We start from the raw sequence: 27,600 nt of genomic DNA, 5'->3' as shown, positions 1-27,600 counted from the left end.
TTTTCATGGCATCAATGAGAAATAGGCTCCGAGTTGCGCTCACTTGCCCAAGCTAGGAAAGAGTTGCTAGGATTTGAGCCTGGTATTCCTGGTATGTTAACTCCGGGTAAAGAAGTCCCCAAGTCTTGGTAGAGCATGCCTCTAATCACAGCACTTGGGAAGCAGAAGCAAGCTGATCTCTGAATTTGAGGCCAGCCTGGTCTACAGAGGGAGTTCCAGGACAGCCTGGAACACACAAAGAAACCTGTCTCGAAAACTGATGATGGTGGTGGTGCTGCTGCTGCTGATAAAGTCTCTGTGTTGTTCTGGGGGAACTGAAGGTGAAATAATACTTTAAAAGGCCTGGCACAGTGGTATCTCAATAAAGAGTGCGAAGAGGATGCTGAGGCCAGAATGTAAATGACTTCCCCAAACACCACCCGGCAAGCAGCAGTCACAGCTTTAAGCCAGTTCCGAACTCTCTTCATTGGGTAGGCTGCTTTGGCTGGCTGTGCAACTTCTCCAGGTCTCTTAATACCCTACGCTACCCCACCCTCAATCCTGACACCAGTCCCGGAGAAACCCTACACTACTACCTGGGCAGAGAGCGAGCAGCTTCTTTTAAAGAAGGGGGCGTGGTCACGAGCGGGGCGGGGGCAGGCTTGCTGTCGCGGACGAATGACGTAGTCCAGAGCGCCGGATTCTGCCAGTGCTGGAAGCAGCATGTTGGTCAGCCAGCGAATGACAGGGGCGCGAGCCCGGGCACCTCAGCTTGCGGGTCTCCTCGAGGCTTGGTACCGCCACGGCCGGACCACATCCTCCTACTCCGCTCTCTCTGAGCCGTCACGGGTGCGGGCGCTGGTCTATGGCAGCCATGGGGATCCAGCCAAGGTCGTCCAGTAAGAGTCGGCGCCACCACCGGGGAGGGAGCTGGGGTTCCTGGAGGGTTTTGAGGCGGGCGGCGGACTGCCAGGAGAGGACAGGGTCCGAGGAAGAGGGTTCTGCTGTCCTACAGATGCCGAGACCCCAGGGCGTGCTTGCTGACCCGACACCGGTGCTTTCCGGCGGCCAAGGACCCGCGAGGCACTGGTGCCAGAGTTTACTGACCCATATTGGTTTGAGGATTGTGGCAGTCACTCCTTTGTCTCAGTGGATGCTTCCGACTATTTGTCACAGCAACAGTCTGGGGGTAGTTATTGGATTTTTTTTTTTTTTCAGATGAGAAAAGCGAGGAATAAGAAAGTTAAAGTTAACATTTGCCCCAAGTCACCCAGCCAGTGAGAATAGGAATTTGAACATACGGTCTGACAGCCTACCTAGATTCTACTTCTGTTTTTAAATAGGAGATTATTGTTTGCCTTTCACAGAGGCCAAGGGGCTTATCTAAAATGATACGGCTAATTAGTGATTGGAATAGGTGCCGGAATTCACCTCTTTCTAATGCGAGTCTCCTTCCACCAAGCCATGTGTGCATCTTGGCCTACTTATGACGAGTTGTTTAAATCCAGCTTGATGGCATGTGATCCCAGCACTAGTGACACAGAGGCCGGCAGATCTCTGTGAGTTCAAGGCCAGTCTAGTCTACATAGTCAGTTCCAGGATAGCCAGGACTATAGAGAGAGACCCTGTCTCAAAACAAACAAGCAAAAAGGAGTTGTTTCATAGTCCCAGGATGCTGAGGTAAAAGGGTTATGAGTTTGAGACCAACATGGGTTGCATAATGAGCCTTTGTCTCAAAATACACACTCACAGTAAAAATACATAAAAATTTAAAAAACATCCTCAAATACAGTTTAGGGAATGCGCATGGTGTGTGCCTGTAGTCCCAGCACTTGCTAAGGGAGGAAGATTGTGAATGTAATGCTAGCCTGAACTACATATTGAGACCCTGCCTCAAAAACAAACAAAAAGTGGACAAGTTGGGCTTACCAACATGCATCTTATTATTATTTTTTCTTCCCTTCTTAAGGTCTCCCTGTATGGTTCCAGCTAGCCTGGAACTTGTCGAGTAGACTTGGCTGATTTGGAGTTTCTAGTGATCCTTCTACCTCTGCCACCCCCAGCCCCCAGCACTGGGACTGAAGTTGCCTGCTTCTAATGGGGGAGGGGGCTCCTTTGGTTACATGTTTGTTTGTTTGAGATTGGGTCTTTGTAGCCCTGGATGGCCTGCCTCTGCCTCCTAAATGCTGGGATTAAAGGCGTGCAACTCCAAACCTACCCACCCCACCCCCCTTTTTAAACAGAGGCCGGGCTCTTAACTCCCAAGTGCTGAGATTGCAGGTGTGTTGCCCAGGCTGGTCTGGAATTTGTGGCCTCTCTTCCCCCCAGCTTCTCAAGGAATTTGAATTATTGTTGATATTCTTTTACATTGTTCTAGAATGGGTGTGGCCAGAGGGCCCATGCCCCTGAGTTTGTCCGAAGCTCCTCTCTGACTGTCAAAGCACATAGCTGGTACATGAACCATTACAGTAATTCTGTCTGCTGTGAATCAAGGCGTTATAAAGGCACCACAGGGGAAACTTCCGGGGCTTTTTGGTGGAGTGACATTTGTTCATTCTTATCCCTGTATGGTATATTTGTGATGTGACCTTGTCAAACCCTCAGCTAAGCCAAGTTAGGGCAAAGAGCTGAGTCCAGATTCCCTAATTCCCAGATTGGTGCTTTCACCTTAGCCCTACTCCAGACAACCTTAACAGCTCTTTTGACTGGTAAGATATGCGTAATTAGTTGGTAGCTCACATGCAGAAATTATGAATTAAGATCCAACAGAATTTTATAAGAGGATATTATAGACATAGAGGTTCAGAGGTTGACTAACTTGTCTAAGATCAAACATCTTGTATTTGATTTTAAGAGAGGGAGAGGGAGAGAGAGAGAGAGAGAGAGAGAGAGCTCTCAGGAGTCAGTTCTCTCCCGTCATCTTTAGCGAACAGGTGATGGAGCTCAGGCTATCAGGTCTGGGCATCAGTACCTCTGCCTGCTGAGCTGACCCATCAGCCATAAGTTGTATTTTGCTCATAGGGAATCAATCATGTCAGGATAGACACATCCCTGGAGATTTTGCTGCAGTGAGCTGATAAAGTCCTTATGAGCAGGCCTCCATTTTCAGAAATGAACTCAAACAGAGAGCAATGAGGTGGTGCTCCCAAAGGCTCATCATTTGTGTTCCTTGCCAGCCTGCTGCAAAGCACCTGCTCCTGTCATGTTAACCGAACCCAAAGCTCATTTCATTAAGAAGTTCGCCTTTTATTGCGTTCTCCCAAGGTGATGAGGAAGGCTCGGCTGGTTAAACAGCTGTGTGCAGTGGCCTCCTGATTGGTTTCCTGTTGGAGTGCCAGGGAAGCTGGGAACAGCCCAGTCTGTCTACAGATGCCTCCAGGAAAAAAGCCAGCAGCTTTTGTCTTCTATGTAGACTTCTAGTTATTTCCCCAAGTTCAGAGCATTCTCTTCAGCCTGGATTCACAGCTCAGTCTGTCACCTGTGCTACATTTGGAAACTATTTCTGGGCTCTGCCTCTAAAGTGCTCAGTAGGTCTGTCGCGGCCTAGGGTGGCCATTTATTTACGCTTTTCAGGCCTCCCGGTGACTGATGCCTAGCCATTGTTGAGAAGCAATGCCTACGGATAGATGGCCAGGCAGTAGGGATTGTTCCTGGTCTGGCCTGACCTTCCCTTCTGACTCAGATTCAGACAACTTTGCATGTGGGCTGAGGCCAGTGACTGAGATTCCCTTTGTAGTCCTGTGTGAGGTTTACAGTACCCACAGCCACCAAAGAATCAAATGTTCCTTTCCCATCTTAATGTCTGGGCATCACTGGGTCTGGTGACTGATCATGAAACTATCCAAAATCCAAACAATAGTTCCCAGACAGGTGTGTTTTGTACTGTGGGCCAGTGCTCTGGGAGGTGGGGGGAGAGAATGGGGAAAAGTATGAAATCAGGCGGCAGAGTCTTACAGGATTCTGGAAATTTCAGAGGTGGCCATACCCACTGTTCTCTGGGCAGACTTCTAGATTCTGTACCACAGAGGTCTGGAAACCCAGATGTCCTTTTCTTTCCTCCTCCCTACACCCTCCTGCCCCTCCCCCATTCTACAAAGTGTTCCCTCAGAATGCTGCTCTCTTTAGTGATAGTATGGAAATAACTCTCATTTATTGTATACCCACCGAGTAGCAAGCATTGAACTAGGTTCTCTCCATAGAGAATTTATTCAGATGGAGCTGGGGTTGTAGCTCAGTATAGTGCCCTTGCCTAGTGTGCACAGGGCCCTGAGTTCAGTCCTAGGCATCACATCAACATCATACAGCTTGGCTCACTCAAGTTTAACAGATGAGGAAGCTGAGCCTCAAGGACACTGAAAGGTTCTTGCCCAAAGGCCAGCTAGGGCGTTCCTTCTTAAAGTACTTGATGCTTGTTGGAGGAGTCCCCAGTACAGAAAAAGGTTGGAAGAAGGAGTTACAATCATCTGAAAGTTTCCCCTCCCCCCAGGGAAAGATGGAATTTAAAATTAGGATTATGATAGCTTAAAAGAGTAAAATTATAGGTCATTCAGTGGCCCTGAGTTTTCTGTTCTTTGTGAAAAGGGCAGTCCTGCTCTGGGACAGGGGAGATACCAGTCTCTGCCTTCTTCCTGGTTCCTGCATCCAGCTGGTATGGTTGCTCATGTCTGTAATCTGAACACTTGATGTGGAGGCAGGAGCATCAGGAGTTTGAAGCCAGTCTTGGTTACATAATGAGTTTGAAGGGAGCCTGGGCAGTCTCAAAACACCAAAAGAAACCCCTGCTCCCTAACTCTAACTGCTTAACCTTTGGGCACAATACCCTTTCTGGCTTAAAGCCAGGTTGTGTTGGCAATGCATTCTCATTATAGAATGCTATTCGTTCTTAAGAGTTCTTTCTACGCTTGATATCAGTGTTTAAAACAAACATTCTGCAGGTAACTTGGATCTTAAACCCGAACTGTAGTATCTTTTTAAATTGGCGTTTTGGTTTGGTGCTCTGTTGAGGGCTCCATCTTAGACTTTTTCATAGTCAAAGATGAAGGAAGTGTTCATAGTGTTCATTGATAAGGAAACTAGACAGCACTGGTTCTTTGAGAAGTAGGTGCTGGGCCCTGAAGATTCAGAGGCAAGTGATTTATACCTTTGCCCCCAGGAACCCTCCCTCTGGTCTAGTCCAGGAGGTGGGCCACTGTAGCCTAGTGGGATAGGTGTTATGATGTGTTCAGAATGTAATGAGTGTCCAGAAGAGGGGTACCTGATCCCCTCCTCCTGACCTTGGGGAGTCAGACTGGCAAGAAGTCTAAGCCCCATGGGAGATTAAATAATATTATGTGAGAGGAATGTCCTAAGCAATAGAGGCTGAGTGTGCAGAAGCCCTGAGGATCTTGGGGCCTCATGTTACCTGGGAGGCATTTGTATAGTAACTGACCCAGAGGAGAGTAAGCCGGGGTCATGGGATTCACACTCACTGTGGACTTCATGCCGTGCACCACTGCCCTACTTTCTTCCTAGTTGCCTCAGAGGTAAAACATGGCAGGCACACTGAATCCCACAGTAGGTTAGGAGTTGTCCCTACATCCTGAGCCTCTGGGAAGGAGATGCTGTCACTCAGTGCCACTCCAAGTCACATTCCTATCTGTCTTATCACATGCTTCGTGGCCTTTCCCACTCAGGGTGAGGACAGAAGGGCCCTCATTTCAGAAGCAGATGAACAGATGACAAAGTCATACTAGCTTGAGAGGTTTTGTTGAGGTGCAAGAGCAATGGCCCACGTTCCAATCCTTTCTCTACTGCAGTTTCTTGGGATGCTGAAGCAGGAGACTTGTTTGAGCCCAGGAGTTAAAGATTGGGCTGGACAACATACTAAGACCCTCAAAAAAGAAGGGGGGCCAAGGGGCAGCAGGAATTCAGACCCATCCCTGTATTCCTGTATGTCCTTGTTTAATGACCAAAAGATGAGTCCCAAGAAGAAAGTGGGCAGGATCACCTTGAGGCAGGAAAGCCAGAAGAGGCCCAGCAAGGCTGGTGAGTGACAAAGAGCTCTGGTCCCTAAGAGTCCAAGACTCCTTTAACTCTCCACCAGCTTAGGCCACTCACACACCCTGCTATGGTCAGGAGCTGAGGAACCATCTTCCTACCACTTGCAACTTGTGTCCTGCTTGTTAATTAGTAAAGTCTCAGCATCCTAAGCTCTTCACTAAATCACAGAAGGCGACCTGCTAATCATGAGGGCTACATACAGACTTCAGCAACACCACAGGAGGTGTCAGTCACCTTTGCCCAGTGCTATATGAGGGCACACATTCCTGCCTCATGTGCTGAGCAGATGGGGAGGTCTGTTCGGTGATGTGCTCTCTCAGTCAGGTCTGACTAAAATTATTTGCAATGATGGAGTGAAAGATGAAAGAACAAATGGCTGCTGATTAAACATGGGAGGCAGGAAAGAGCGCTCAGCAGAGCTGGCCAGTGTCTACCTTACCCAGCAGATAGAACTGAGCAGTCCCCGGGGACTGGGATCTTTCTTTCCCCTCTCAAAAGGCTCTTTCTTCTGCCAGCTTTTGTTTCTCTTGTACTTGATATGGCATCACAGGTGTACAGCCTGAGCCTCAAAGGAGCCATTGTGACCTTATCCAGCCTGGGATCTGTCAGCTGAGACAGTGGCAGCCCTCGACATTGCCTGGCGCCGTCATCAGACTCACAGGGGAAAGACCCGAACAGTGCTGAGAGGTGACTTGCAACACAGCCAAGTTGTGTTTGGGGGCCTCAGTTGAGCTCTGCAACACAGCCATCGTACCCTTCGGTGAATTTAAAAAACAAAACAAAACAAGTGGAACAAGGATTGCTATCGTGGCACCGAAGGGAGGGCCGGGTCCTGGAATTCAGACCCTTCCCTGTATTCCTGTATTCCTGTATTCCTTCTAGTCTCCGCAGCAGTATCCTTGACGACACTGTTATAACTGTCTGCAGGCACAGTGTCTGTGGTATTGATGGCATTCCATGAGGGCAGGCTGGGGCTGGTCTTTCCTGATGAGATGCAGCTGGACCAACACAGCTCACCCCAGGAGGGAAGCAAGTATTGGGCCTGCCTCCCACCACCACCCACTGGTGTCCGCGGCTTCCACTTCCCAGACTCTAATTTCTGCCCTGCCTGTCTCTACCTACCTTTCTGCTCTCCTCTGTGAATCTCTGCCAGGCTTTCCAGGAGCCAAATGAGACCAGGGATAGTTTTCAGTCCAATGTCCTATCTACTCTTGAGAGGTAAGCAGGTCTGTGAAAATCATGTTCCAGTCAGGGGTTCCTCTACTGCAGGACTTCTCAAAGCCTTCATGGTGTGTTTGCTGACCCTTAGGAAGGGGGCTGGCAGGGAGTGTTCCTCAGATGTACTGAATCCTAGGGAAAGCTGATGTCTCCTAGGAGAATCCCCAAGTCTAGTTTAAGAGCAAGTCTTGCTGCTTTTGTTTCAGCCAGCTAACTTAGTTTCTCTGAACGTCAGCTTTCTCCCTTATTGAAATTAGCATGATGTGATGCCCAAAGCATGAGCACTGGGGAGATAAGAAACCTGTAGATGCAGATTGACAAGCTTGGGAAGACTCAGTTAGCTGTCCTTTTGTTGTCCAGCCTGGTGGCCAGAGGTAAGGTTTAATACACAGTGGGCTGGCAGCTCTTTATGTCTAGCCAGAGCATAGTCTGCTGCCCATCCCCCAAGTCACCTCCATCAGACTTCAAATATAGCACCTTTCTGCCCACTGCCAGTCCCTCCATCCCTTCTCTGTTTGCTCAGCCAGGAACCCAAACTAAGTCTGGGAGCCACCACTCTTAGGCCACGTTCTCTCACTGGAGATGAGTTTGGACCTAGATACTTGTTAATCACCAAGGAGAGACTAAGCACCTCCCAACCCGCCCCAGCACGCCCACGCACGCACGCACACACACACACACACACACCAGATGATACAGCATGCCCGAGTACACACACACACACACACACACCAGATGATACAGCATGCCCGCGTACACACACACACATACCAGATGATACAGCATGCCCGAGTACACACACACACACACCAGATGATACAGCATGCCTGAGTACACACACACACACACACACACACCAGATGATACAGCATGCCCGCACACACACACACACACCAGATGATACAGCATGCCCGAGTACACACACACACACACACACACACACACCAGATGGTAACTAAAAAGGGTTCTGGCTTCTGAGTCTGAAGGATCCCCAGACTCCTTTCCATAGTTCCCAAGAAGCTCTGAAAACTGAGGGTTTGGAAGGAAAGCAGATTGTCACTGTCTGTTCTTCTGGTGTGAATATTCATGCCTCTTGATGCAGGAGTACCTGACTACAGGGCTGCCCAGCCCTCCGGAATATAGATAATTCTGGAGGACATCAGATCCCAAGAACTCCAGAAAAGAGATCTTGAACCTATGCCTTGATCAATTAAGAAACATACATGGAGCCAGGCAGTGGTTATGCACACCTGTAATCCCAGAATTTAGGAGCCAGAAATAGGCGGGTCTCTGTGAGTTTAAGGCCAGCCTGACCTACAGGGCAAGTTCCAGGACCAACAGGACTACACATAGAAAAACACTGTCTGGAAAAACAAAACAAAAAAAACACCTATGGAACTACTTCATAACCCATGCAATGATCTTAAGTGGTATAGTCACCCCTGCTGCCTAGCAGAAGAAGTAAGAAAGTGACCATTTCCAGCGGACAGCTCCAGGAAGAGCTGCAGAAGTAAATTTTGAGCTGGGTCTTGAAGGCTGAATTGAATTTTTCATTTCACGGAGAAACTGTGGCAGTGAAATCCTTGCTAAGGAAGGAATGTGTAGAAAAATGTGCAGGAAAAAAGAAAAGCTGTATCTAAGCAGCTTGAGCTCCTGGGCTTTGTCAGCTTACAAGAAAAGCCTGGTTATTTGTCAGGATGCAGGAGAAGCCATGGGGATAACTCAGAGGCAGCTAGTCTGCAAACCTGCTTGTTCTGGACTGGACTTTGCTTTGGGATACAGACTTAATGCCTAGACTCTCAGAGAAGTACCACGGATGGCCTCCCAAGGCGGTCCACTGGGGAGACCCTGGCAGTGCCAGCACCCTCCTCTCTTCCCTCAGCCAGTGCAGCAAGGCCAGGTCAGGTCAGGGCTCATTTCACAGCTTGGGTTGGAGGCTTACCAGGTGGCTTCTTTTACCATCTGAAGGCCAGGTTCAGATCAGATCAACCACCTACCACTGTTAGCAGCCTGGGCAAGTTATTTACCTCTTCTGTGCTTTTGTTCGTCAGCTATAAAAGCAGAACAATAGTCTGCAAGCTATTGAAATAGGGTGGAAGCTGGCCTGCCTGTAAAGCACTTGGCAGGAAGCCTGGCTGGTGAACACTCAGAAAGCAGCAGTTATTATTATAGGGAGGACCTCCTCCCTCCTCCAGCTGTACACACACACACACTCACACACACTTCCTTAGCACTACGATTCTTTTGCAAAGCCTTTTTGTCTGTACTTGTCCCTGGTGTCCCACTCATTTCTGTGGAGAGGGTTTTTTAATCACAGTGAGACCTGGCTTTTCTCTGAGTCCAGCGTTCCTAGCTTACGTGTTTATGTTCCCCAAGTTCTCTGAGGTTCTTGTAGTCTGTCAGGACTTCCAAACTCACCTCTAGATGTTGGTGTGCAGCCATGTAAATCAGTGTCAGCTTTGACTCGCCAGTGTACACTTCAGAATCTCCAGGAACTGTGCTCTCTAGTAGGCATGGACTGATAACACATCCCCACAGAGGCCTTGCGTGTAAAGCTCTCAGCACTGAGCCTGGTGGAGAGCAGACTTGTAGAATATGCCTCTGTTGCTACTATTAGTATAAAACATTACTTGAAAAAAAAAATCACACTTTTAGCCTAAGATCATGCCTTAGGTCTAATTAAAAAGGTGAGATTATGGAGGAAGCAGGTGAATTACCTCAGCTTAGTGTGAGGATACTGTGACACCATGCTAGGAGCCTCTGGCTGGCAATTATATATGATTCTGCTAAGTAAAAGTGAGGAAAGTATTACTTTGTAGATACATTTGCGCAGAGAAGCATTGCAGACTTGAAGCGTTAAGTTTCAGGAAAGGAAAGAAGTTTGCAGTCATTGAAAAGTCACAGGCACTCACTGCAGTGATCGGAGCTGTCTAGTCAGCAGGTGTTCTGCCTCGTTGCATGTCATGTTGACACAGGCTGTAGTCAGCTGAGAGGCGATAGCCTCAATTGAGAAGTTGCCTCCACAAGCTCAAGCTATAGGCAGGCAAGCCTTTAGGGCTTTTTCTTAATTAGTGATTGATGGGCAGGCCCAGACTATGGGTGGTGCCACCTGAGAAAGTGATCCCTGGGTGCTATAAGAGAGCAAGCTGAGCAAGCCAGTAAGCAGCCCTCCGGCCTCTGCAGAGATGACACGGCTCTGTGGCTAAAAGTGCAGATCTCTCTCACAGAGGACGGAGGTTTGTTTCCAGTCCCCGTATCAAGCAGCATATCACCCCCTGCCACTCCATCTCCAAGGGCTTGGACGCCTCTGGCCCTCACAGACCCCTGTACTGAGCTACACAGATAAACACGCATGACTTTAAAAGAAAACAACAAAGAACATTTCTCTTGAGCACTGGCTGCTCTTGCAGAGGATCTACGCAGTGGCTCACAAGACTGCAACTCTAGTTTGAGAGGAACCAGCACCCTCTTATTCTAAACAATTTTAGGATAAAAAGCTTTAATCCCAGCACTTGGGAGGCAGAGGCAGGCAGATTTCTGAGTTCAAGGCCAGCCTGGTCTACAGAGTGAGTTCCAGGACAGCCTGGGCTACACAGAGAAACCTTGTCTCGGAAAACCAAAAAAAAAAAGCTCTTCAGTTTTTTTTGAGACAAGGTCTCAGTACAGAGCACAGGCTAGCCTCAAACTCACCATTCTTTGCATCGGCCTCCCACGTACCCGAATAGGGGTATACCACTAGACCTAACCCAACCAAATAAAACTTTTTTTAAATAACAACAGTTCCCTCAAAGTCCCCTGGCACGTCTTTTACATGTGTGGGGTGTATGTGCTTGCAAGCGTGTGTGGATGAGCTAGCCCATGCAGGCATGTAGAGAGGCTAGGGGTTGACACTGAGACGGCTTCCTCAGTTGTTTCTTCATTTTCAAGACAAGGCTTCTCACAGAACTTGGCGCTTACATTTTCACTAACCTGACTGATGGTGGATCTGTCTTTCTCTGCTTTACCTCCAGTGCTGGAGTTACAGGGACTGGCCTAACTACCGTGACATGAGTGCTGAGGACCGGAAGTCTGGTCCTTGTGTTCCACACAGAACTCTGAGAGCTGCTAGAAGGTAGACAGTCCAACCTTCAGCCCAAGTAGGCTAGCTCAGAGAAGAAATATGCCAGAGCCTGACATCAAGGTCTCCACCTATACTGGCTAGTTTTGTGTCAACTTGACACAGCTGGAGTTATCACAGAGACAGGAGCTTCAGTTGAGGAAATGCCTCCATGAGATCCAACTGTAAGGCATTTTTTCAATTAGTGATCAAGGGGAAAAGGCCCCTTGTGGGTGGGACCATCTCTGGGCTGGTAATCTTGGTTCTATAAGCGAGCAGGCTGAGCAAGCCAGGGGAAGCAAGCCAGTAAGAACATCCCTCCATGGCCTCTGCATCAGCTCCTGCTTCTTGACCTGCTTGAGTTCCAGTCCTGACTTCCTTGGTGATGAACAGCAGTGTGGAAGTGTGAGCTGAATAAACCCTTTCCTTCCCAACTTGTTTCTTGGTCATGATGTCTGTGCAGGAATAGAAACCCTGACTAAGACGCCACCTGCACATCCTTTCTAAGACCCCAGCCCAGAAGGGCCATCTCCCTGGGGTGTGAGTCACAGTGAGCAGACACTTCACAGATACAGAGGTTCTCTTTCTATCACCTCACTCTGCAGTAAGGGAAATGTCACCTTTGCCCATGTGTGTTGGAGCCAACAAAACAACACATGGACAGAGGACAGGGCTGACCGAGAGTTTCTCAGGTATGCTTCTTTGAAAGAACCACTTGGGATACCCTCACCTGCTGATGCTAGTTCACGCATCAGCAGTGGCTGGATTAATAGTGAGTGCGGCCCGGCAGTGGTGGCGCACGCCTTTAATCCCAGCACTTGGGAGGCAGAGGCAGGCGGATTTCTGAGTTCGAGGCCAGCCTGGTCTACAGAGTGAGTTCCAGGACAGCCAGGGCTACACAGAGAAACCCTGTCTCAAAAAAAAAAAAAAATAGTGCACCACATGATTTTTAGAACCAAGCAGGTTGTGGAGAACCTAAGGCCAGGCCAGCAGAGGCTCACCAATGCTTCTGTTCCTGACACTCAGAGGATACCAAGATTGATCCACTGCAGTTGGTGTGAGCCTGCACTCTGTGCTGGTCCTCAAAGCACCTCCTTTCCATCAGAACCAGATTCCTAGGCACACAGCAATTGAGGCATGTTGCTGACCTACTCTGGGGAGACAGTTTGAGCAGAAGATACTTCGTCGTCTTAGCTACTGACAATGTCTTTCTGTGCTTAGGCTGAAGAACCTGGAGCTCACTGCTGTGGAAGGATCTGACGTCCACGTGAGGATGCTGGCAGCCCCTATCAATCCATCTGACATAAATATGATCCAAGGTAACCTTGCTCTCTGGAGCTTATGGTAATTGGCTCAGGTAGAGTATGAAGTGCTCAGGATTAGCAGTGCCTGTCCTCTAGAGGAGCAGCATGCACAGTCTCGGCTCCTCTCTGGCCAACCTCTAAGCATGACACTCTGTGAGTTAGGTGAATTGTAGTGGTGGGAGGCCTACCCTTCTGAAGAGCCTGTGACATGCTAGACTCCTTTCTTACTTGAGTTTGTCCTTGTGGTAATCCTGTGCCCAAAGAGTTTTAGCTCCTACATAGTTAAGGAAGCAGAAGGCCAGAGCTTGGTTAAGTGGACAGCTCATGAGGGCAGGGGCCCGATAAGCTCAAATGTGAATGACCACAAAGTCTATGCCCTCCAGAGTCGCAACCGAACCTGACAGTGTGACTGTTGTTACTTTCTGTTACCATGATAAAACATCATAACCAAAACAAGTTATAGAAGAAAGTTTTGTTTCAACGTATGGTACCAGAGGGTTTCTGCAATGGCAGGGTGCAGGCAGCAGGCACAGAAGCAGGGAACTGGGAGCTCATGTCTTGAACTCAAAACATTGGAAATAGCAAGCATTGGAAATAGCACAGTGCTTTGAAGACTGAATTCTACCCTCATCAACACACTTTCTCAACAAGACTACACCCCTTAGACCTCCCCAGAAAGTGTCAGCAGCTCAGGATCAAGTGTTCAAATACATGAGTCTGCAGATGACACTTTTATCCAAATCACACATTTGTACTCTGACTTCTTCTCTCCCAGGGAACTATGGCCTCCTTCCCAAGCTGCCTGCTGTTGGAGGGAACGAAGGCGTTGGGCAGGTGATAGCGGTGGGCAGCAGTGTGTCTGCATTGAAGCCAGGAGATTGGGTGATCCCAGCAAATGCTGGTTTGGGTAAGTGTCCCCAGGTGTGAGCAGCCATTTATTCTTCCAGATCCTAGACCGCAGATGCATACCCACTGGCTCGGTGCAGCTGAGCAGTGTGGGATTCGTTGTTAGTTAATAGGCTACCTCCAGCATGTGGCGTTGAGTCCTGTTTGTTGTGCTCTGGAGGGACATAGCGATGTGGGCATCTCCTTGGCTCGCTGTTGATTGGAGCTTGGAGTATATGATTCCGTATATCCTTGCCGTAAGGTTAGATGCAGATTACGAGTAAGGTTGGTCCCACTTTCCAGAAGGCTCAAATCTGACTAAAGTGTCAGGAAGGAGGGACCTCAAAAAAGGGAGTACCCTGAAGCCACAGGAAGCAGAAGTAATCGTGGCTGTTCTGACAGAGGTGTTTGTGAGGAAACTCCAAGTGAGACTGTGGAAGAGAGTCTTAGAACAAGTCCCTGGTAGGAGAAGTTGTTAGGCAGAAATGAGCCAAAAGGCATTTCCTGTGGAAAAGGTAAAATGAGCAAACACCAGGGGTAGTTTGGGGAATGGAAAATCCAGTATGTGGCCTCAGCCAAGGATTTGCCTATGGAGAGGTTACATAATGAGAAAGAAGGCTCCAGAGGTGGAGTGGGGTACAGTCCTAAAGAGCCAAGCTAGGATAGCATTTCGTGTATATATGGAAAGGAGTCATTAGCGTGTTCTAGAGTGTTCTGCTTCTTAGCTCTTACGTTTTCAAGGCACATCCATTATCCAGATGGATCTTCATGGGAGCCACAAGAGGATAGTGTTCCCAAAATGAGTGAGGTGGCCTAAGGTTAGAGACACTCCCCCCAGAGGATGAAGTAGAGACGAAAGGAAAGGATAAGAGAACTTTAATAAAGTAGAGGTAGAGAGATAGTGGGAACACCACACAGCCAAAGCAGAGGGCTGGCGCCTCTCAGCCTTGTCTGGTGAGGCCTTTATTAAGGTGAGTGTGGAAACTGCTGAAGAAATAACCCACATTTTGTTTCTGTTGGTTTTCCCACCCCCACCCCCTGCCCCTGCCTCCGGAGACAGGGTACACTAGGCTGGCCTCAAATTGAATCCACCTGCCTTTTAAAAGATATTTTTTAAAGTTTGTGTTAATATATTTAAGTATTTTGCCTGCATTTGTGTACTTGTCAGGCTGTCTGCCTCACAGCTGGGATGCCGGAGCATGCCACCCAAGGAAAGCAGAGTACAGTCCATACTAGGGGTTCCAGCCTGTGTTCTTCCAGGCAAGAAGCACTGAGATCTGGGACGGATGTTGTGGTTCTCAATCTCCTGTGTACCCAGACACTGCTAGGGACCTCGGTGGTCCAACGGTCTGCCCTTCCCCTACTCACCAGGCTGGAAAGGGGTAAACAAAGGCCTCCCCCCATGGCAATCCTCTGTGAGAGAGACAGTCCTTACTTATCTAAACTGCTTTATTGTTATGGCAGATGTGAATGCATACACCTTAATCAGGGTTAACCCGGGATTAAATACCTTTTGCAGGACGGGATGACCAGGAAGGGAAGCTCATTGGCTAAACATTTAGGCCTATCTAGACACCTCATTAGCATGGAGAACTCTAGGTTTTATGCTCAGAGGGGTGTCGTGGTTACTTGCTTCAGGACAGGTAGACCCTGGCCAGGAACTGGTTATAATGCCTGCTTTTCTCAATTATGAGGTTTTCTAAGGGAGTGGGGGAAGGTTGAACCTGCTTCAACCTTACAGTTCTTCTGTCCACACCACAAGCATGCAGTGCCCTTGGAGGCCTGTCTTAGTTAGGGCTTTACTGCTATGCACATACACTATGACCAAGGCAAATCTTATAAAGGACAACACTTAATTGGGGCTGGCTTACAGGTTCAGAGGTCCAGTTCAATTTCATCAAGGCAAGAACATGGCAGCATCCAGGCAGGCATGGTGCAGGCAGAGCTAAGATTTCTACATCATCTAAAGGCTGCTAGCAGAAGACTGACTTCCAGGCAGTTAGGCTAGGGTCTTAAAGCCCACACCTATAGTGACACACCTACTCCAACAAGATCACACCTCTAAATAGTGCCACTCCCTTGGCCAAGCACATTCAAACTATGACAAGGCCCAAAGAGGATGTTTGATCCCCTGAAACTGGAGTTATAAAGTTGTGAGCCATCATGTGTGTGCTGGGAAGTGAACTCAGAACATCTTGAGGAACAGCCAGTGCTCTTAACCATGGAGCTAGCTTTCTAGCCCATTGCTTTTAGTTTTTAACGTCAGGGTGGTAAAGGCTGTCCAGTTTGAGATAGCAGATAGCTGTCTACATTGACTTTCTCAGGCTTACTTTTTAGCCTTGATTCTACTTTTGGCCATGAAGGGACACTGTGCTACGTTCACTGTCATTAGTTTACTCTCCAGTGTCAGGAGCAGCTTGAGACCCTACTCTGCTTTGTTTGTTCATGTTTACCAAGTAATGGCGTGTAGGTGAGGATTGCCTATGGTAACTTTAATGTTTGAGACTTGAGGCTACCTCCCCCGCCCCCTGATTCCCTAACACTGGCCCAGTAGATGGCAGACAGTATCCACCCAGTTCAGTGTCTGAGGATCTGAATCTTGGGAGACAAAGTTTACTCAGACTCAAACACAAAGTGGGGGAGAGCCCAGTGGAGTCTTGTCTCCATGTTTCCCATAGACTCTGTCAGGATTCTTTGGGCTATGACTTTCAAAACCTAATTTAAATTGCTTTATTATTTACATCACCGTGCATGTAACTGTTCACGAGGACATGAACACCATGAGCTTTGCTCTCTCCTCCCAAGTCTGCTCTCCTCGGTGTCCTTGTATCAAGGAGAGGGGCCTGGGTGTGCAGGGCTCCTCTCTCACTACCCTGTTCATCCTGATTCAGGAACCTGGCGGACTGAGGCGGTGTTCAGTGAGGAAGCACTGATTGGAATCCCTAAGGACATTCCTCTCCAGAGCGCTGCCACCCTAGGTGTCAACCCCTGCACAGCCTACAGGATGTTGGTGGACTTTGAACAGCTGCAGCCAGGTAGGAACCTACAAGCTGGGGGAGCAAGCCAGGGTCTTCCCACTGGGGTGCACCAAAATCCTGGCTCAAAGGACTTGGGGACTTGCTGGCACACATGGTGGAGAGAGGGGCCCTGGGGGCAGTGACAGGCTCTAACTGAGTGGCTCTTGTTTGTTTGTTTGTTTGTTTTTTCGAGGCAGGGTTTCTCTGTGTAGCCTTGGCTGTCCTGGTACTCACTCTGTAGACCAGGCTGGCCTCGAACTCAGAAATCCGCCTGCCTCTGCCTCCCGAGTGCTGGGATTAAAGGCGTGCGCCACCACGCCCGGCTTTAACTGAGTGGCTCTTACTGCTCTTAAGTAAAAAGATGTTCGATGGGTTCCTAGAAAACCCTCAGAGGACACACTGTAAGAAGTGCTGGTCACATTTCCCAGAGCTAGGGCTAGAATGCTGTCACACAGCAAAAATGTGTTGAGCTATGCTAAACTTTGGGGACACAAAGCCATGGGAGACAAACATAGCCACTGTTTTCAATAAAGTGCTGAACTCAGTGGTAATAGTTCCGCTCAGCACTTCCACTAGCATGAGCGCCTTTGCAGGCATCCTCTCTGCAAGGCTCACATCTTCAGAGGGATGCAGAAAGGGCCCTTGTTAGGGATTAAGTACCCAAGCCCAGGCCAACAAGGTCTGACCCAGGCTTCACCTCCCCCGACTCACCTAACTGCCCACCAATATGGAGAGCAGGGATGCCAGAGGCTGACTACAGAATGTTCAGTCTTCCTTTTCATCAGCGAGGGAACAGACCCACAGAGGTGAGCTGTTACATGAAAACCCTCAGCAAGTAAGCAGCCAGAGTGTTACTGAGTTCCTCTGAAAGCAGAGGCCAAGCAGGCACTGGGGCAAGCATTTCATTTGGGAAGTGGTCCCTAGAAGCAGGAGCAAGGGAATGAGACAGCAAGACAGGGCGGAGGCAGAACCCATTAAGGCTTTGCCCATTAAGCCCATTAAGGCAGAGCCTGGCCTCAGTTTGCTAGGGATGCCTCATGTTCTTCATATGACATACTACAGAATTAACCCCAGAAGACAGAAGACTGGCCAGTTTGTTTCTGTTGCTTCTGAGGGCTTTGTCTGTCTTGTTTACAGTTCTGGGAATAGAATCAGGGCCTGGGTTATGCCGAGCAGTAGGTCTACCACAGTCCTGTGCCAGCCTAGCTCTCCCACTGTGTGAAATCTCTCTCTCTACTGCCTGACTGAGCCAGACAGGGCTGGGAAAATCACCTACCGTTGAGGAAACTGAGGCAAGAACTGCTGGACTATGATAAAATTAGATAGCCACTGACCAAGACCCTGGGCCATGATGGGAGTCCTAGGTGCCTTTGGTAGAGAAAGTCGGGTATGATGAGAGACCTCTGCTGGAGTCCTGATATAGCCAGCGCCTCATCTCTTGTCCTGGTCCTGAGGTCACTCCTGATTATGGCAACTCTGTGCTTAACAGAGCCAGGCCTTCAGATGCTATCCACTGTAAGTATAAGCAGCCCACCTCTCCACTTTGCTGCCTCAGGGATGATGAGGCCAGACAAACTCATGACCTGATCTAAAGCAAGAATAAATGTCACACTGTTCACTAGAACATATGCATAGATGAACACAGATCATGGAAGCCAACTTTGGCAGCCCAATACTCGCCTTCACTATCATTGTTATTATCCTGTATTCCTGTACTCCTTAACTCTAACTGAAACAGATCAATGCTGCCGTCCACCTACACAGTTGGTTGAGAATGCACTAGTGAGTGATAGGTTGGAGCCAAGGTAAATGAGCATCCTTGACCTAGGAGTCTGCCACTAGCTATAGCTCATTCTGTACTGACTGCTGCTACCTTTCAAAACCAGACACTGTTTCCCAGTCAACAGAGCATCTTCCTACTAATTTGGCTTCAATCGGAGATGCTCTGAAAGGTGCTCCCAGGCTTCCTGGGTTTTTTTATTTTTGTTTGTTTGTTTGTTTGTTTGAGACAGGGTTTTCTTTGTGTAGCCCTGGCTGTCCTGGAACTCACTCTGTAGACCAGGCTGGCCTCAAACTCAGAAATCTGCCTGCCTCTGCCTCCCAAGTGCTGGGATTAAAGGTATGCACCACCACTGTCCGGCAGGCCTCCTGGTTTTTTTTTGTTTTTTGGTTTTTTGGTTTTGTTTTTTTAAAGATTTATTTATTTGTTTATTTATTTATTTATTATATGTAAGTGCACTGTCGCTGTCTTCAGACACTCCAGAAGAGGGAGTCAGATCTCGTTACAAATGGTTGTGAGCCACCATGTGGTTGCTGGGATTTGAACTCCAGACCTTTGGAAGAGCAGTCGGGTGCTCTTACCCACTGAGCCATCTCACCAGCCCAGGCCTCCTGTTTTTTAAAATTGAAGTTTTAAGAGGACATGATGAAGCTGTTTAGTTACAGTCATTGGTAAAGCAGGATGCACACCCAGCTCCACTATGTGCCAGAGCCCACACTTCCCTAGGGCACCACACTGCTCTCCCATTATAGGGGTGAGGATATAGCTCAGTGACAAAGTACTTGCCTGGCATGCTCAAGTCCCTAGGTTATATCCCCATCACCACAAAGCAAAAGCAAACATTCTGTAGGGCCCAGGAGCTTCCCATTTCTCTCATATGGCTCTCATCCATTTCAAATGCACCGTCATTAAATAATACACAAGGGAGTAAGGGATGGCCCTTCCTCAGGACTGAAGGTATTGATAAATATGAACACAGCTTAGTGTAGAACATGGTTACAGCCTGAGCATTGATGAGATACCAGCATCCTCTGGGAGCAAACAAGAAGGAACATTGGAGGGCTTCATGAAGGAAGCCACACTTGAGCTGAACTTAAAAAGGAAGAGAACCAGAGAGTCGGCCTCAGCATGGGTCAGTGAGATGACTCAGCATGCAAAGGTGCTTGCCACTGAGACTTACAACTTGAATTCAATCCCTGAACCTATATAGTAGAAAGAGATAATGTGCTCCTGGATGGATGGATGGATAGATGGATGGATGGACAGAGGACATAAAAACTGGGAAGATGATGAAGGTCAGTTACAAAGCAGTATCTGAAACATGGACAGAGTGTCCAAATCCTGTGACGCATTATAGGTGTGGAAAGTGTGGCGATAACTGAGTGATAGTTCAACGGTATAAGGAAATGCCGTTGCTAGGTCCTGCATCCACACTAGGATCCTGGGCTGGGAGCCCTCAACCCAAGTTTGCAGGGCTTGACATGGTCTCTTCCACAGGGGACTCTGTCATCCAGAATGCATCCAACAGTGGAGTGGGGCAAGCAGTCATTCAGATCGCCTCAGCCCTTCGCCTAAAGACCATCAACGTTGTCCGAGACAGGTACTGGGAGGCCTAATCCTCATGTCCCTGCACACTCCTACATCCCCACCAGATGGCGCACATGTGTAAGCATGAGTGGCTGGAATGCTTGCAGGGCAAAAGAAGTCCCTGTGAAAGTCTGACACAGAGATGACAGAAAGAGGCAGTGATGGTCCTTACTGAACAGTCAGGAGTGTTGGAGACTTGACTTAGGGTAAATACAGTTCCACTTGGGAAAGCCCTGGTTTGTACTGTTGTATGAACTCTAGCCCTGTCGGTTGCATGTGTACACCAAGCACAGCTGTGAAGGAGGTGGGGCAGGCTTGTGGTCTCTCTTTTACAGATGAGGAAGCTCAAGTTTCCAAGAGAGGAAGCAGCTTGCTCAGGAAGACACGGCAAGTCAGTAACAGACTTACCTTCTTTCCATTGTCCCCTCCAGTCCCTTTAAACCTCAGTGTGCTCCCGTGTGGCCGAGTCACTTGAGACCTTTCTTGCGAGGGTTGGTACTTACTCCTGCCCCTGCCTCTGCAGTGGTGATGAAAAAGTGATTCTGTGTGCCTGGGCCAGAGAGTCCAGGGCCGCTCTGCACTAGAGTGTGTTTGCATGATGCCCTCAAGTGCCCTGGAGAGCAAGAGGAAAGAAAGTGGTGTCTGAGTAGAACAAGGAAGTAGGATGGCTCTTCCCTGGGCACAGACGGCTCTCACAGGGTGTGTGCACTCATAAGTTGTCAGACTATCTCCCAGCCTGGCTCTGTCCGGGGAGGAAAGGAGGCAAGAGCTGGTAGAGCATGATTAAATTATGTGGACAGCTCCTGCTTGAGGTCTGGCTTAACCTCTCTCTATCCCTGTTCTCAACAGAAATGTGTTCTCAGGGCTGTGGCAAAGGGGTTCTGGGAGCTTGAGGGAGGATAGTTAGCCAGTGTGACCTGATTGTGTTTGGTTTCCAGACCCGACATCAAGAAGCTAACTGACAGATTGAAGGATCTAGGAGCTGATTATGTCCTCACAGAAGAAGAGCTAAGGATGCCTGAGACAAAAACCATCTTCAAGGTACCTAGCCTGGGTCTGGAGAGGTGCGTAAGCAGTTAAGAGCACTTACTGCTCTTGCAGTCCCAGCATCCATATGGTGGCTCACAACCATGTGCAGCTCCTGTTCCAAAGGCTCTCCACAGGCCCCAGGCACACACACGCTACAGAGACAGACATGCAGGCAAAGCAATCGCATTCACATGCACAGAGTAAAATAAAGCCAAGGCACCCCGCTAAGAACACTTCCCCCTCATTCCATGCCATCTCCTGGTAATTACACAATATGGCTTCCCTGCTCTGCTCTGCAAACCGCTTCTCTTCTGGAAAGGACAAAGCCCATCCAACCTTAGCCTGGGGATAGCATGCTGTAAGTATGCAGACATGGAAGGAGGTAGAAGCAGACAGACTTTAGGAAAGCCGAGGTTTTAAACATTTGTGGTGTGGTCCATCAACCCACATGGCAGGTGTGAGTCCAAGCTGGATGAGAGTCTGAAGAAACTATGGCATGGAGAGAGGAAGAAGAGAAGCTCCTAAGCCTCTGCCTCACATTTACTTGACATCCCTCAGAAAAACTCTACAAAGTAGCTGACTTAGATGCTGCATAGATGAGACACCAGCCTTAGAACCACATCATCACAAAGTGGTGAGGCTGGCCCCATCACTCTGAACTCGAAGCCAGTACCTCTTTAGAGCATCCACCCCAGCAGACCCAATCTGAGGCCTTTTGCACTACAGCATATGGAAGATCCACATACCCAGTGTTGAGCACATTTGCCCTGGACAGCATTGCTGAAGTGGAGGTCAGCCTATTGTGTGTAAACTTCTCTGTTCCTTGACACTGAACAGAGATGCTGCTTATCTGTGCTTCCCAAAGTTCTGGGATGGAAGAGAGGATGAAGCTGCTAAAGCCCTTCTCAGACATAACAAAAACAAGCCTAAAAAGTCATGCATACTCCATTTCCTTCTCTTCTGACTCAGCACTTGGGCCTCACCATGCTGCTCGTAGCAGCTTCTAACCCCATGAGCACCCAGTAGCCCCCTCACCCTAGCCTCCTTACTTTCAGGACCTGCCGCTGCCCCGATTGGCTCTTAACTGTGTTGGTGGGAAGAGTTCTACAGAGCTGCTCCGGCACCTAGCGTAAGTCCTCAACCTGCAGGTCTCCATCAGGAGGGCTGTCTAGTGACAAGTGTGAGTATAAGCCAGGGTAGAAGGATGCTGACAGTGGCGCACAAGGGCAAAAGTGCTGAGGTGGGGCTGGAGAAATGGCTTAGTGGTTAAGAGCACTGATTATTCTTCCAGAGGTCCTGAGTTCAATTCCCAGCAACCAAATGGTGGTTCACAACCATCTGTAATGAGATCTGATGCCCTCTTCTGATGTGTCTGAAGACAGCTGCAGTATACTCATATACATACATACATACATATATCTTTAAAAAAAAAAAAAAAGAACCATGCTGAGGGACCAGAGACGGGCATTCTCTCGGTCCCCACCCCTGCAGAGAAGCTCCACTTGCTGTGTGCTGTTCTCCAACCCGAGGACACCTAAGAAATACTTCTCAGCAAAGCGGGGCCCCTACACAGTGACTCGCCCAACACCACAAGCTACAAGCTGAAGAGGTGGCTAAGCTGCTGAGGTAGAGCATAGACTGGGACAGCTACACAGCTATGTTGAGAGTCAGCCTCTGCAGTGGCTGTCGTGCCATCTACAGCCATAGGCAGAGCTTACTATTCCAAATTCCTATTTTGCTTTTCCCTTTGGTTCTGGGGATTGAACCCAGGGCCTTGGGCATGCTAAAGCACACGTTCCATCACTGAGCTATGCCCCCACCCCCCATCTTCACTTTAAAAAATGAAGCCCAGAGAACATGATCACTTCATTTAGGTGTAGTTGACCAGACAGCAATGGTTAACCACAAGTTCTCATAACTACAGAACACCCCTATTCAGGCAGCGAGCAGCCTGTGAGGCTGACTGCATCCTCCATGCAATTGTCAAAGGAAGAAGTAATCACAATGTGGGCACTGACATTAGAAGGACTGGGTTCAAACCCCAGCTCTGCTACTTCTAGCTGTAGACCTGTGAAGTATTAGGCAAAACATGAAGATCCAAGCCTTAGTCTCCTCAGCTCTGAAATGGGCATAAGGAATATGGTTCTGCCTCTGCTGGGTAGTATAAGGGACAGTGAGGTAATGCAGACACGATGAGCTTCAGCTCTGTCCTCTAGACCAGACATCAGTCTCTCCTGATGTTACTCTGTAAGTCATGGAGACAGTACAAGTGACATCCTTAGCGCTGTGTCTGGTACAAGGAGAGAGGGCTTGCTTCCATTAGGAACTTATTTCTTGAGTGAGAACCATCTGAGGGGAACTTAGGCCAAATGAAGCCATGCTTGTGAGGCACCCCTGTAATCTTAGCACTTGGGAGGCTAAGGGAAAGGAGTAGCATGAGTTCAAGGCCAGACTGAGATAGATCCCAAATCTGAGGCAACCATAGGCTACACAGATACAGACAGATATAGTCAGACACACACATACATGGAGACAGAGGGATACAGCTTAGAGCACATGTTTAACATGTGAAGACCTAGGATTCTCCTAGCACTGTGATCAATAGGTAGGTAGTAATACAGCAGTTGACTCCATTATGTCCTTTCCTGTTTTCCTCAGTTTCTCCAAAAACATGCCTCAGGTCATCCCTTGTCAACAAACTCCTGAAAGTCAAGGAACAGGGACAGCAGCGAAGGCTAAATCTAGCTCATGCGATCCTCACCAGTTCATTGTAGGAAATTACATTACAGCTAGGCAGGTTGGGATATGCCTCTATGCCCGATGTGTGACATGGGGTCCCTGCCACTAATTCTTTAAGTCAGAGGTTAAAACTGGGAAGCTATATATTTTTTTAAGCCTCCCCAGTGATTTTGAGAGCCAGGATTGGTTCCTTTAAGTGCCTTAGCAAGTTCCTTAGGCCATGGTAGGTTCTGTTTTTGCCTGCACCCACTCTTCATTCTCTGAACTCTACAGGCCTGGAGGAACCATGGTGACCTATGGGGGAATGGCCAAACAGCCTGTAACAGCCTCTGTGGTAAGTCGGGGATACCTGCAGACCAGGGCTTAGCTGGTCTTGCACTGACTGCAGTTGTCTAAATTCGAGGATCTATACCTGAAGTGATGCTTTAAGTTCTAGTACTCAGAGCCTCAGTGCGTCTTCCTGTGTCCACAGAGTCTGCTCATTTTTAAGGACCTCAAACTTCGGGGCTTTTGGTTGTCCCAGTGGAAGAAGAACCACAGTCCAGGTGAGTGACTGATGGCCTTGATACCAAGAGGCAGAGGAGTGTAGAGCCTGGTATGGCTGCAGAGTGACCAGCTACTGTAAAACCTGCAAAGTGACTAGGTCCTCAACCTTAACGGGATTCAGGACCTTACCATAGTTTACCATAGTCAGGTCAGCAAATTGCTTCTAGGAGCCAGCTGGTCCTTGGCAGAGTCTAGTGAGATGGACCAGCCCTTGTTCTGAGGAGCTTACTGGGTGCAGTGGTATACACTTGTAATCCCAGCTCTCAAGAGGCTTAGGTGGGAAGGTTATGAGTTCAGGACCATCCTTAGTTATATAACTAGATGCTGATTCAAAAAAAGAAAGAAAAACAAAACAAAAACCAAAATCTCACCAGATGGATCTAGGTGGGCCTGGCCTAGCTGGAAACTGTGATACGTCACTGAATCTCTGCCTTGTTTTAAGCATTGTTGGTTTTAACACTTTGAACCATTTGACAAGAGGAGAAAATTGAGGCTCAGGGCCTCTCAGTCAATCACTCAACACTCTCCCATCTCTGGAATGGAGCTGCTAACATCAGCATAGGCCTCTGACTGCTACAGCCCAGCTCCCCAGATGAGGAGCCAAGGCTGAGAGTGAAGACTGACATGGAGTGGCTGAAGGGAAGTGGTGACATGCACTGGTGTTCTGAGAAGAAAAGCCCTTCAGGAGAGTGAGGGGAAGGGCTGGGGGGAACTTGGTTAATGCTTGCCAAGCAAGCTTAGAACCTGAGTTCAGAGCCCCAGTATCCACATCAAAAGCCTGTACCCCAGGACTACAGGAGAGAGGAGAGGAGGAAAGGTAGAGTGTCCCAGCCTATAGCCAAATCAAAGAGCATCATGTTCAGTGAGAGACTGTCTCAAAAAATAAAGGGGTCCTGAGAATGGTGGTGTGCACCTTTAATTGCAGTACTTGATAGGCAGAGGCAGGCAGATCTCCATGACCTATAGAGTTTCAGGCCACTCAGGACTACATGGTAAGATCTTGTCTATAAATAAGAAACGTGACTGAGGAAAGACACCTCAATCCATATGTGGTCTCACCTACACATATATACACTTAGAAGTACATATACTACACCCAAACTAAACATTTAAAGAGAGTGGAACCCACCACTACACAGGGCAGATTCTGACACCTGGAATATCAAGTCTGGTCTTGGACTGAGATAGCAGGTTCTGACTGGATTACAAAAGACCTAACAAGTTCACACTCCTGCCTTGAAGACAACTGGGAAGCCAGCATTGCAGTGGGGTTTTTTTTGTTTGTTTGTTTTGTTTTGTTTTATGGTGTGTGTGTCCGTCCTAGAATTCACTGTGTAGATCAGGCTAACTTGGAACTCAGAAATCCACCTGCATGTGCCTCCCAAGAGCTAGGAGTAAAGGTGTGTGCCACTATGCCTGCCAGCATAGAGTTCTAATCAAGAAGTAGGATTAAATCTGAAGGTTGGGTTTATTTCTATGAAAAACACTTCTCAGGGCTGAAGAGATGGCTCAGAGATTAAGAGCACCGTCTGCTCTTCCAGCGGTCCTGAGTTCAAATCCCAGGAACCACATGGTGGCTTACAACCATCTGTAATGGGATCTGATGCCCTCTTCTGGTGTGTCTGAAGACAGCTACTCTGTGTGTGTGTGTGTGTGTGTGTGTGTGTGTGTGTGTGTGTGTGTGTGAGAGAGAGAGAGAGAGAGAGAGAGAGAGAAAATCTTTTAAAAAAGAAATACACTTCACAGCTGAGGCCTTCACTTCGATTCCTACTCTATATTTGGCCCTTAGGAAGAGGCAGACCGAGGAAGGGATAGTGGGTGCCTCAGTTGAGGAATCTAGTGGAAGCCCAGAACTGTCAGAGAGAGCTTTTCCTCCTGTGGTCTGTTGTCATCCAGCACTGTGCCAGGTACTCTGCCTTACTGGCCGCCTCTGGCTTCCTTAGCTCAGTAATGCTGTCCTAGCCACCACTTAAGGCTAGCTCTTCACCAGTCCTATCCTGTGGATGAGCTTCTCTAACCATCACTGAGAAGGGTGTAGTCACTGCGCACCTACGGTCCCTAGGATTCCTCTGTCTCATTTGCACTCAGCCATCCCACTAGACCTCACCTGTTGTCCTTGTCTGACTTGCACCTCCTGCAGATGAGTTCAAGGAGCTGATTCTCACTCTCTGCAACCTCATCCGCCAAGGCCAACTCACAGCCCCATCCTGTTCTGAGGTTCCACTGCAGGGCTACCAGCAGGCATTGGAAGCCTCCATGAAGCCTTTTGTGTCTTCGAAGCAGATTCTCACCATGTGATTGCTCCAGAGGACCAGGAGGAAAGCAGGAGAGGCAAGACTGGCTGTCTGCTGGCCCCTCCATGAGAACCCCAGCCTTCCCAAACTGCCTCACCCATATTGCCTCTTCCTACCAGGAGGGTGGGGGACCAACTTTAGGCTCCCTAATAAACCCTGAACTTCCCAAGTGGAGGATAAAGAGTACAGTCATTCATGTGGAGGAATGCTGTGCCCTCCCTGCCTCTCCGTCTGTTGTCCATAGTCACTGCCTGCCCACCCTGAAAGCAGAGGCTATGAAACTGCTGCCAAGTGCAGAAGTTACTCTTTGCCCTCAGCAGCATGAGCCCTAGAGTCTGGCAGAAAGGGACAGGTGGTTAACCTCTTCTGGAGTGTGTAGCTCTGCCCAGGACAAGGGGATCTGCTGCCTAGAAAGGTGAGTGGCAGGCTGAGATCATTAAAGCATAAGACACACAGGATAGCAGGTGTCTAGGCCACCTTCTGGGAACTTCAGTTGTAACTAAAAGAAAAAACATCACACCTGTGGTTCTCAGCCAGGGGCATTTTTAACCCCAGAGGACTTTTTTTGCTATCACAGCTTGGGAAAGAAGTTATTTGCTTCAACTGGGCAGAGATCAATACTGTTAAATATTTTACAGCCAGTTATAACACACACATGCAATTCCAGCAATTGGGAGGCTTAAGTCAGGTGGATTGCCACAAGTTGGAAGCCAGCTTGGGCTATACAGCAAGACTGTATCTCAAACAATTTTCTTACGAAGGCTACCAGGGTATAGCTTAGAGATAAGAGTGCTTATCTAGCAAGCATCAGGCCTTAGGTTCCATTCCAATAGCTGTTAAAAGGACAACTACATTGCACAGGACCAGTTCCCACAAAGAACCAACCTGCCAAATGTTCCTAGTGCTGCTATTAAGAACACCTGCATTAAACCCCAAGTGCAGCCATCATGATTGGTGCTAAGCAGAAGGCATGCAGAGCTGCAAACACCTGAGGTCATGACAAGGCTTGTTCGAGGTACAAGTTGACTGAAAAAGAAGTTGGTTTCATCTGAGCTAGAAGTCCAACTTTCAGATGTTTGTTTCATGG

The 27,600-nt window shown here is 48.5% G+C and overlaps 1 protein-coding gene across 2 annotated transcripts; it reads left to right on the top strand.

The window, feature by feature from the left end:
- Nucleotides 1-679: 679 nt before the first annotated feature.
- On the top strand, nucleotides 680-26,682 carry Mecr (mitochondrial trans-2-enoyl-CoA reductase). Of its 2 annotated transcripts, none has more exons than XM_021160378.2 (10): nucleotides 680-878; nucleotides 12,554-12,651; nucleotides 13,412-13,543; nucleotides 16,413-16,556; nucleotides 19,816-19,918; nucleotides 20,844-20,946; nucleotides 21,990-22,063; nucleotides 23,947-24,007; nucleotides 24,146-24,218; nucleotides 26,360-26,682. In XM_021160378.2, the coding sequence occupies exons 1-10, from the start codon at nucleotides 703-705 to the stop codon at nucleotides 26,515-26,517; spliced, it is 1,122 nt and encodes a 373-aa protein (XP_021016037.1). In that variant the 5' UTR covers nucleotides 680-702; the 3' UTR covers nucleotides 26,518-26,682. The 2 variants fall into 2 exon arrangements, with proteins under 2 accessions (XP_021016037.1, XP_085695035.1); XM_085838909.1 differs by lacking the exon at nucleotides 680-878 and adding an exon at nucleotides 11,268-11,347.
- The last annotated feature ends 918 nt before the right edge of the window (nucleotides 26,683-27,600 follow it).

This window comes from Mus caroli, unplaced genomic scaffold (assembly GCF_978045245.1).
Source record: "Mus caroli unplaced genomic scaffold, Mus_caroli_1 scaffold_6, whole genome shotgun sequence".
Lineage (NCBI taxonomy): Eukaryota > Metazoa > Chordata > Mammalia > Rodentia > Muridae > Mus > Mus caroli.
This window is presented reverse-complemented; position numbering and strand designations above follow the sequence as displayed.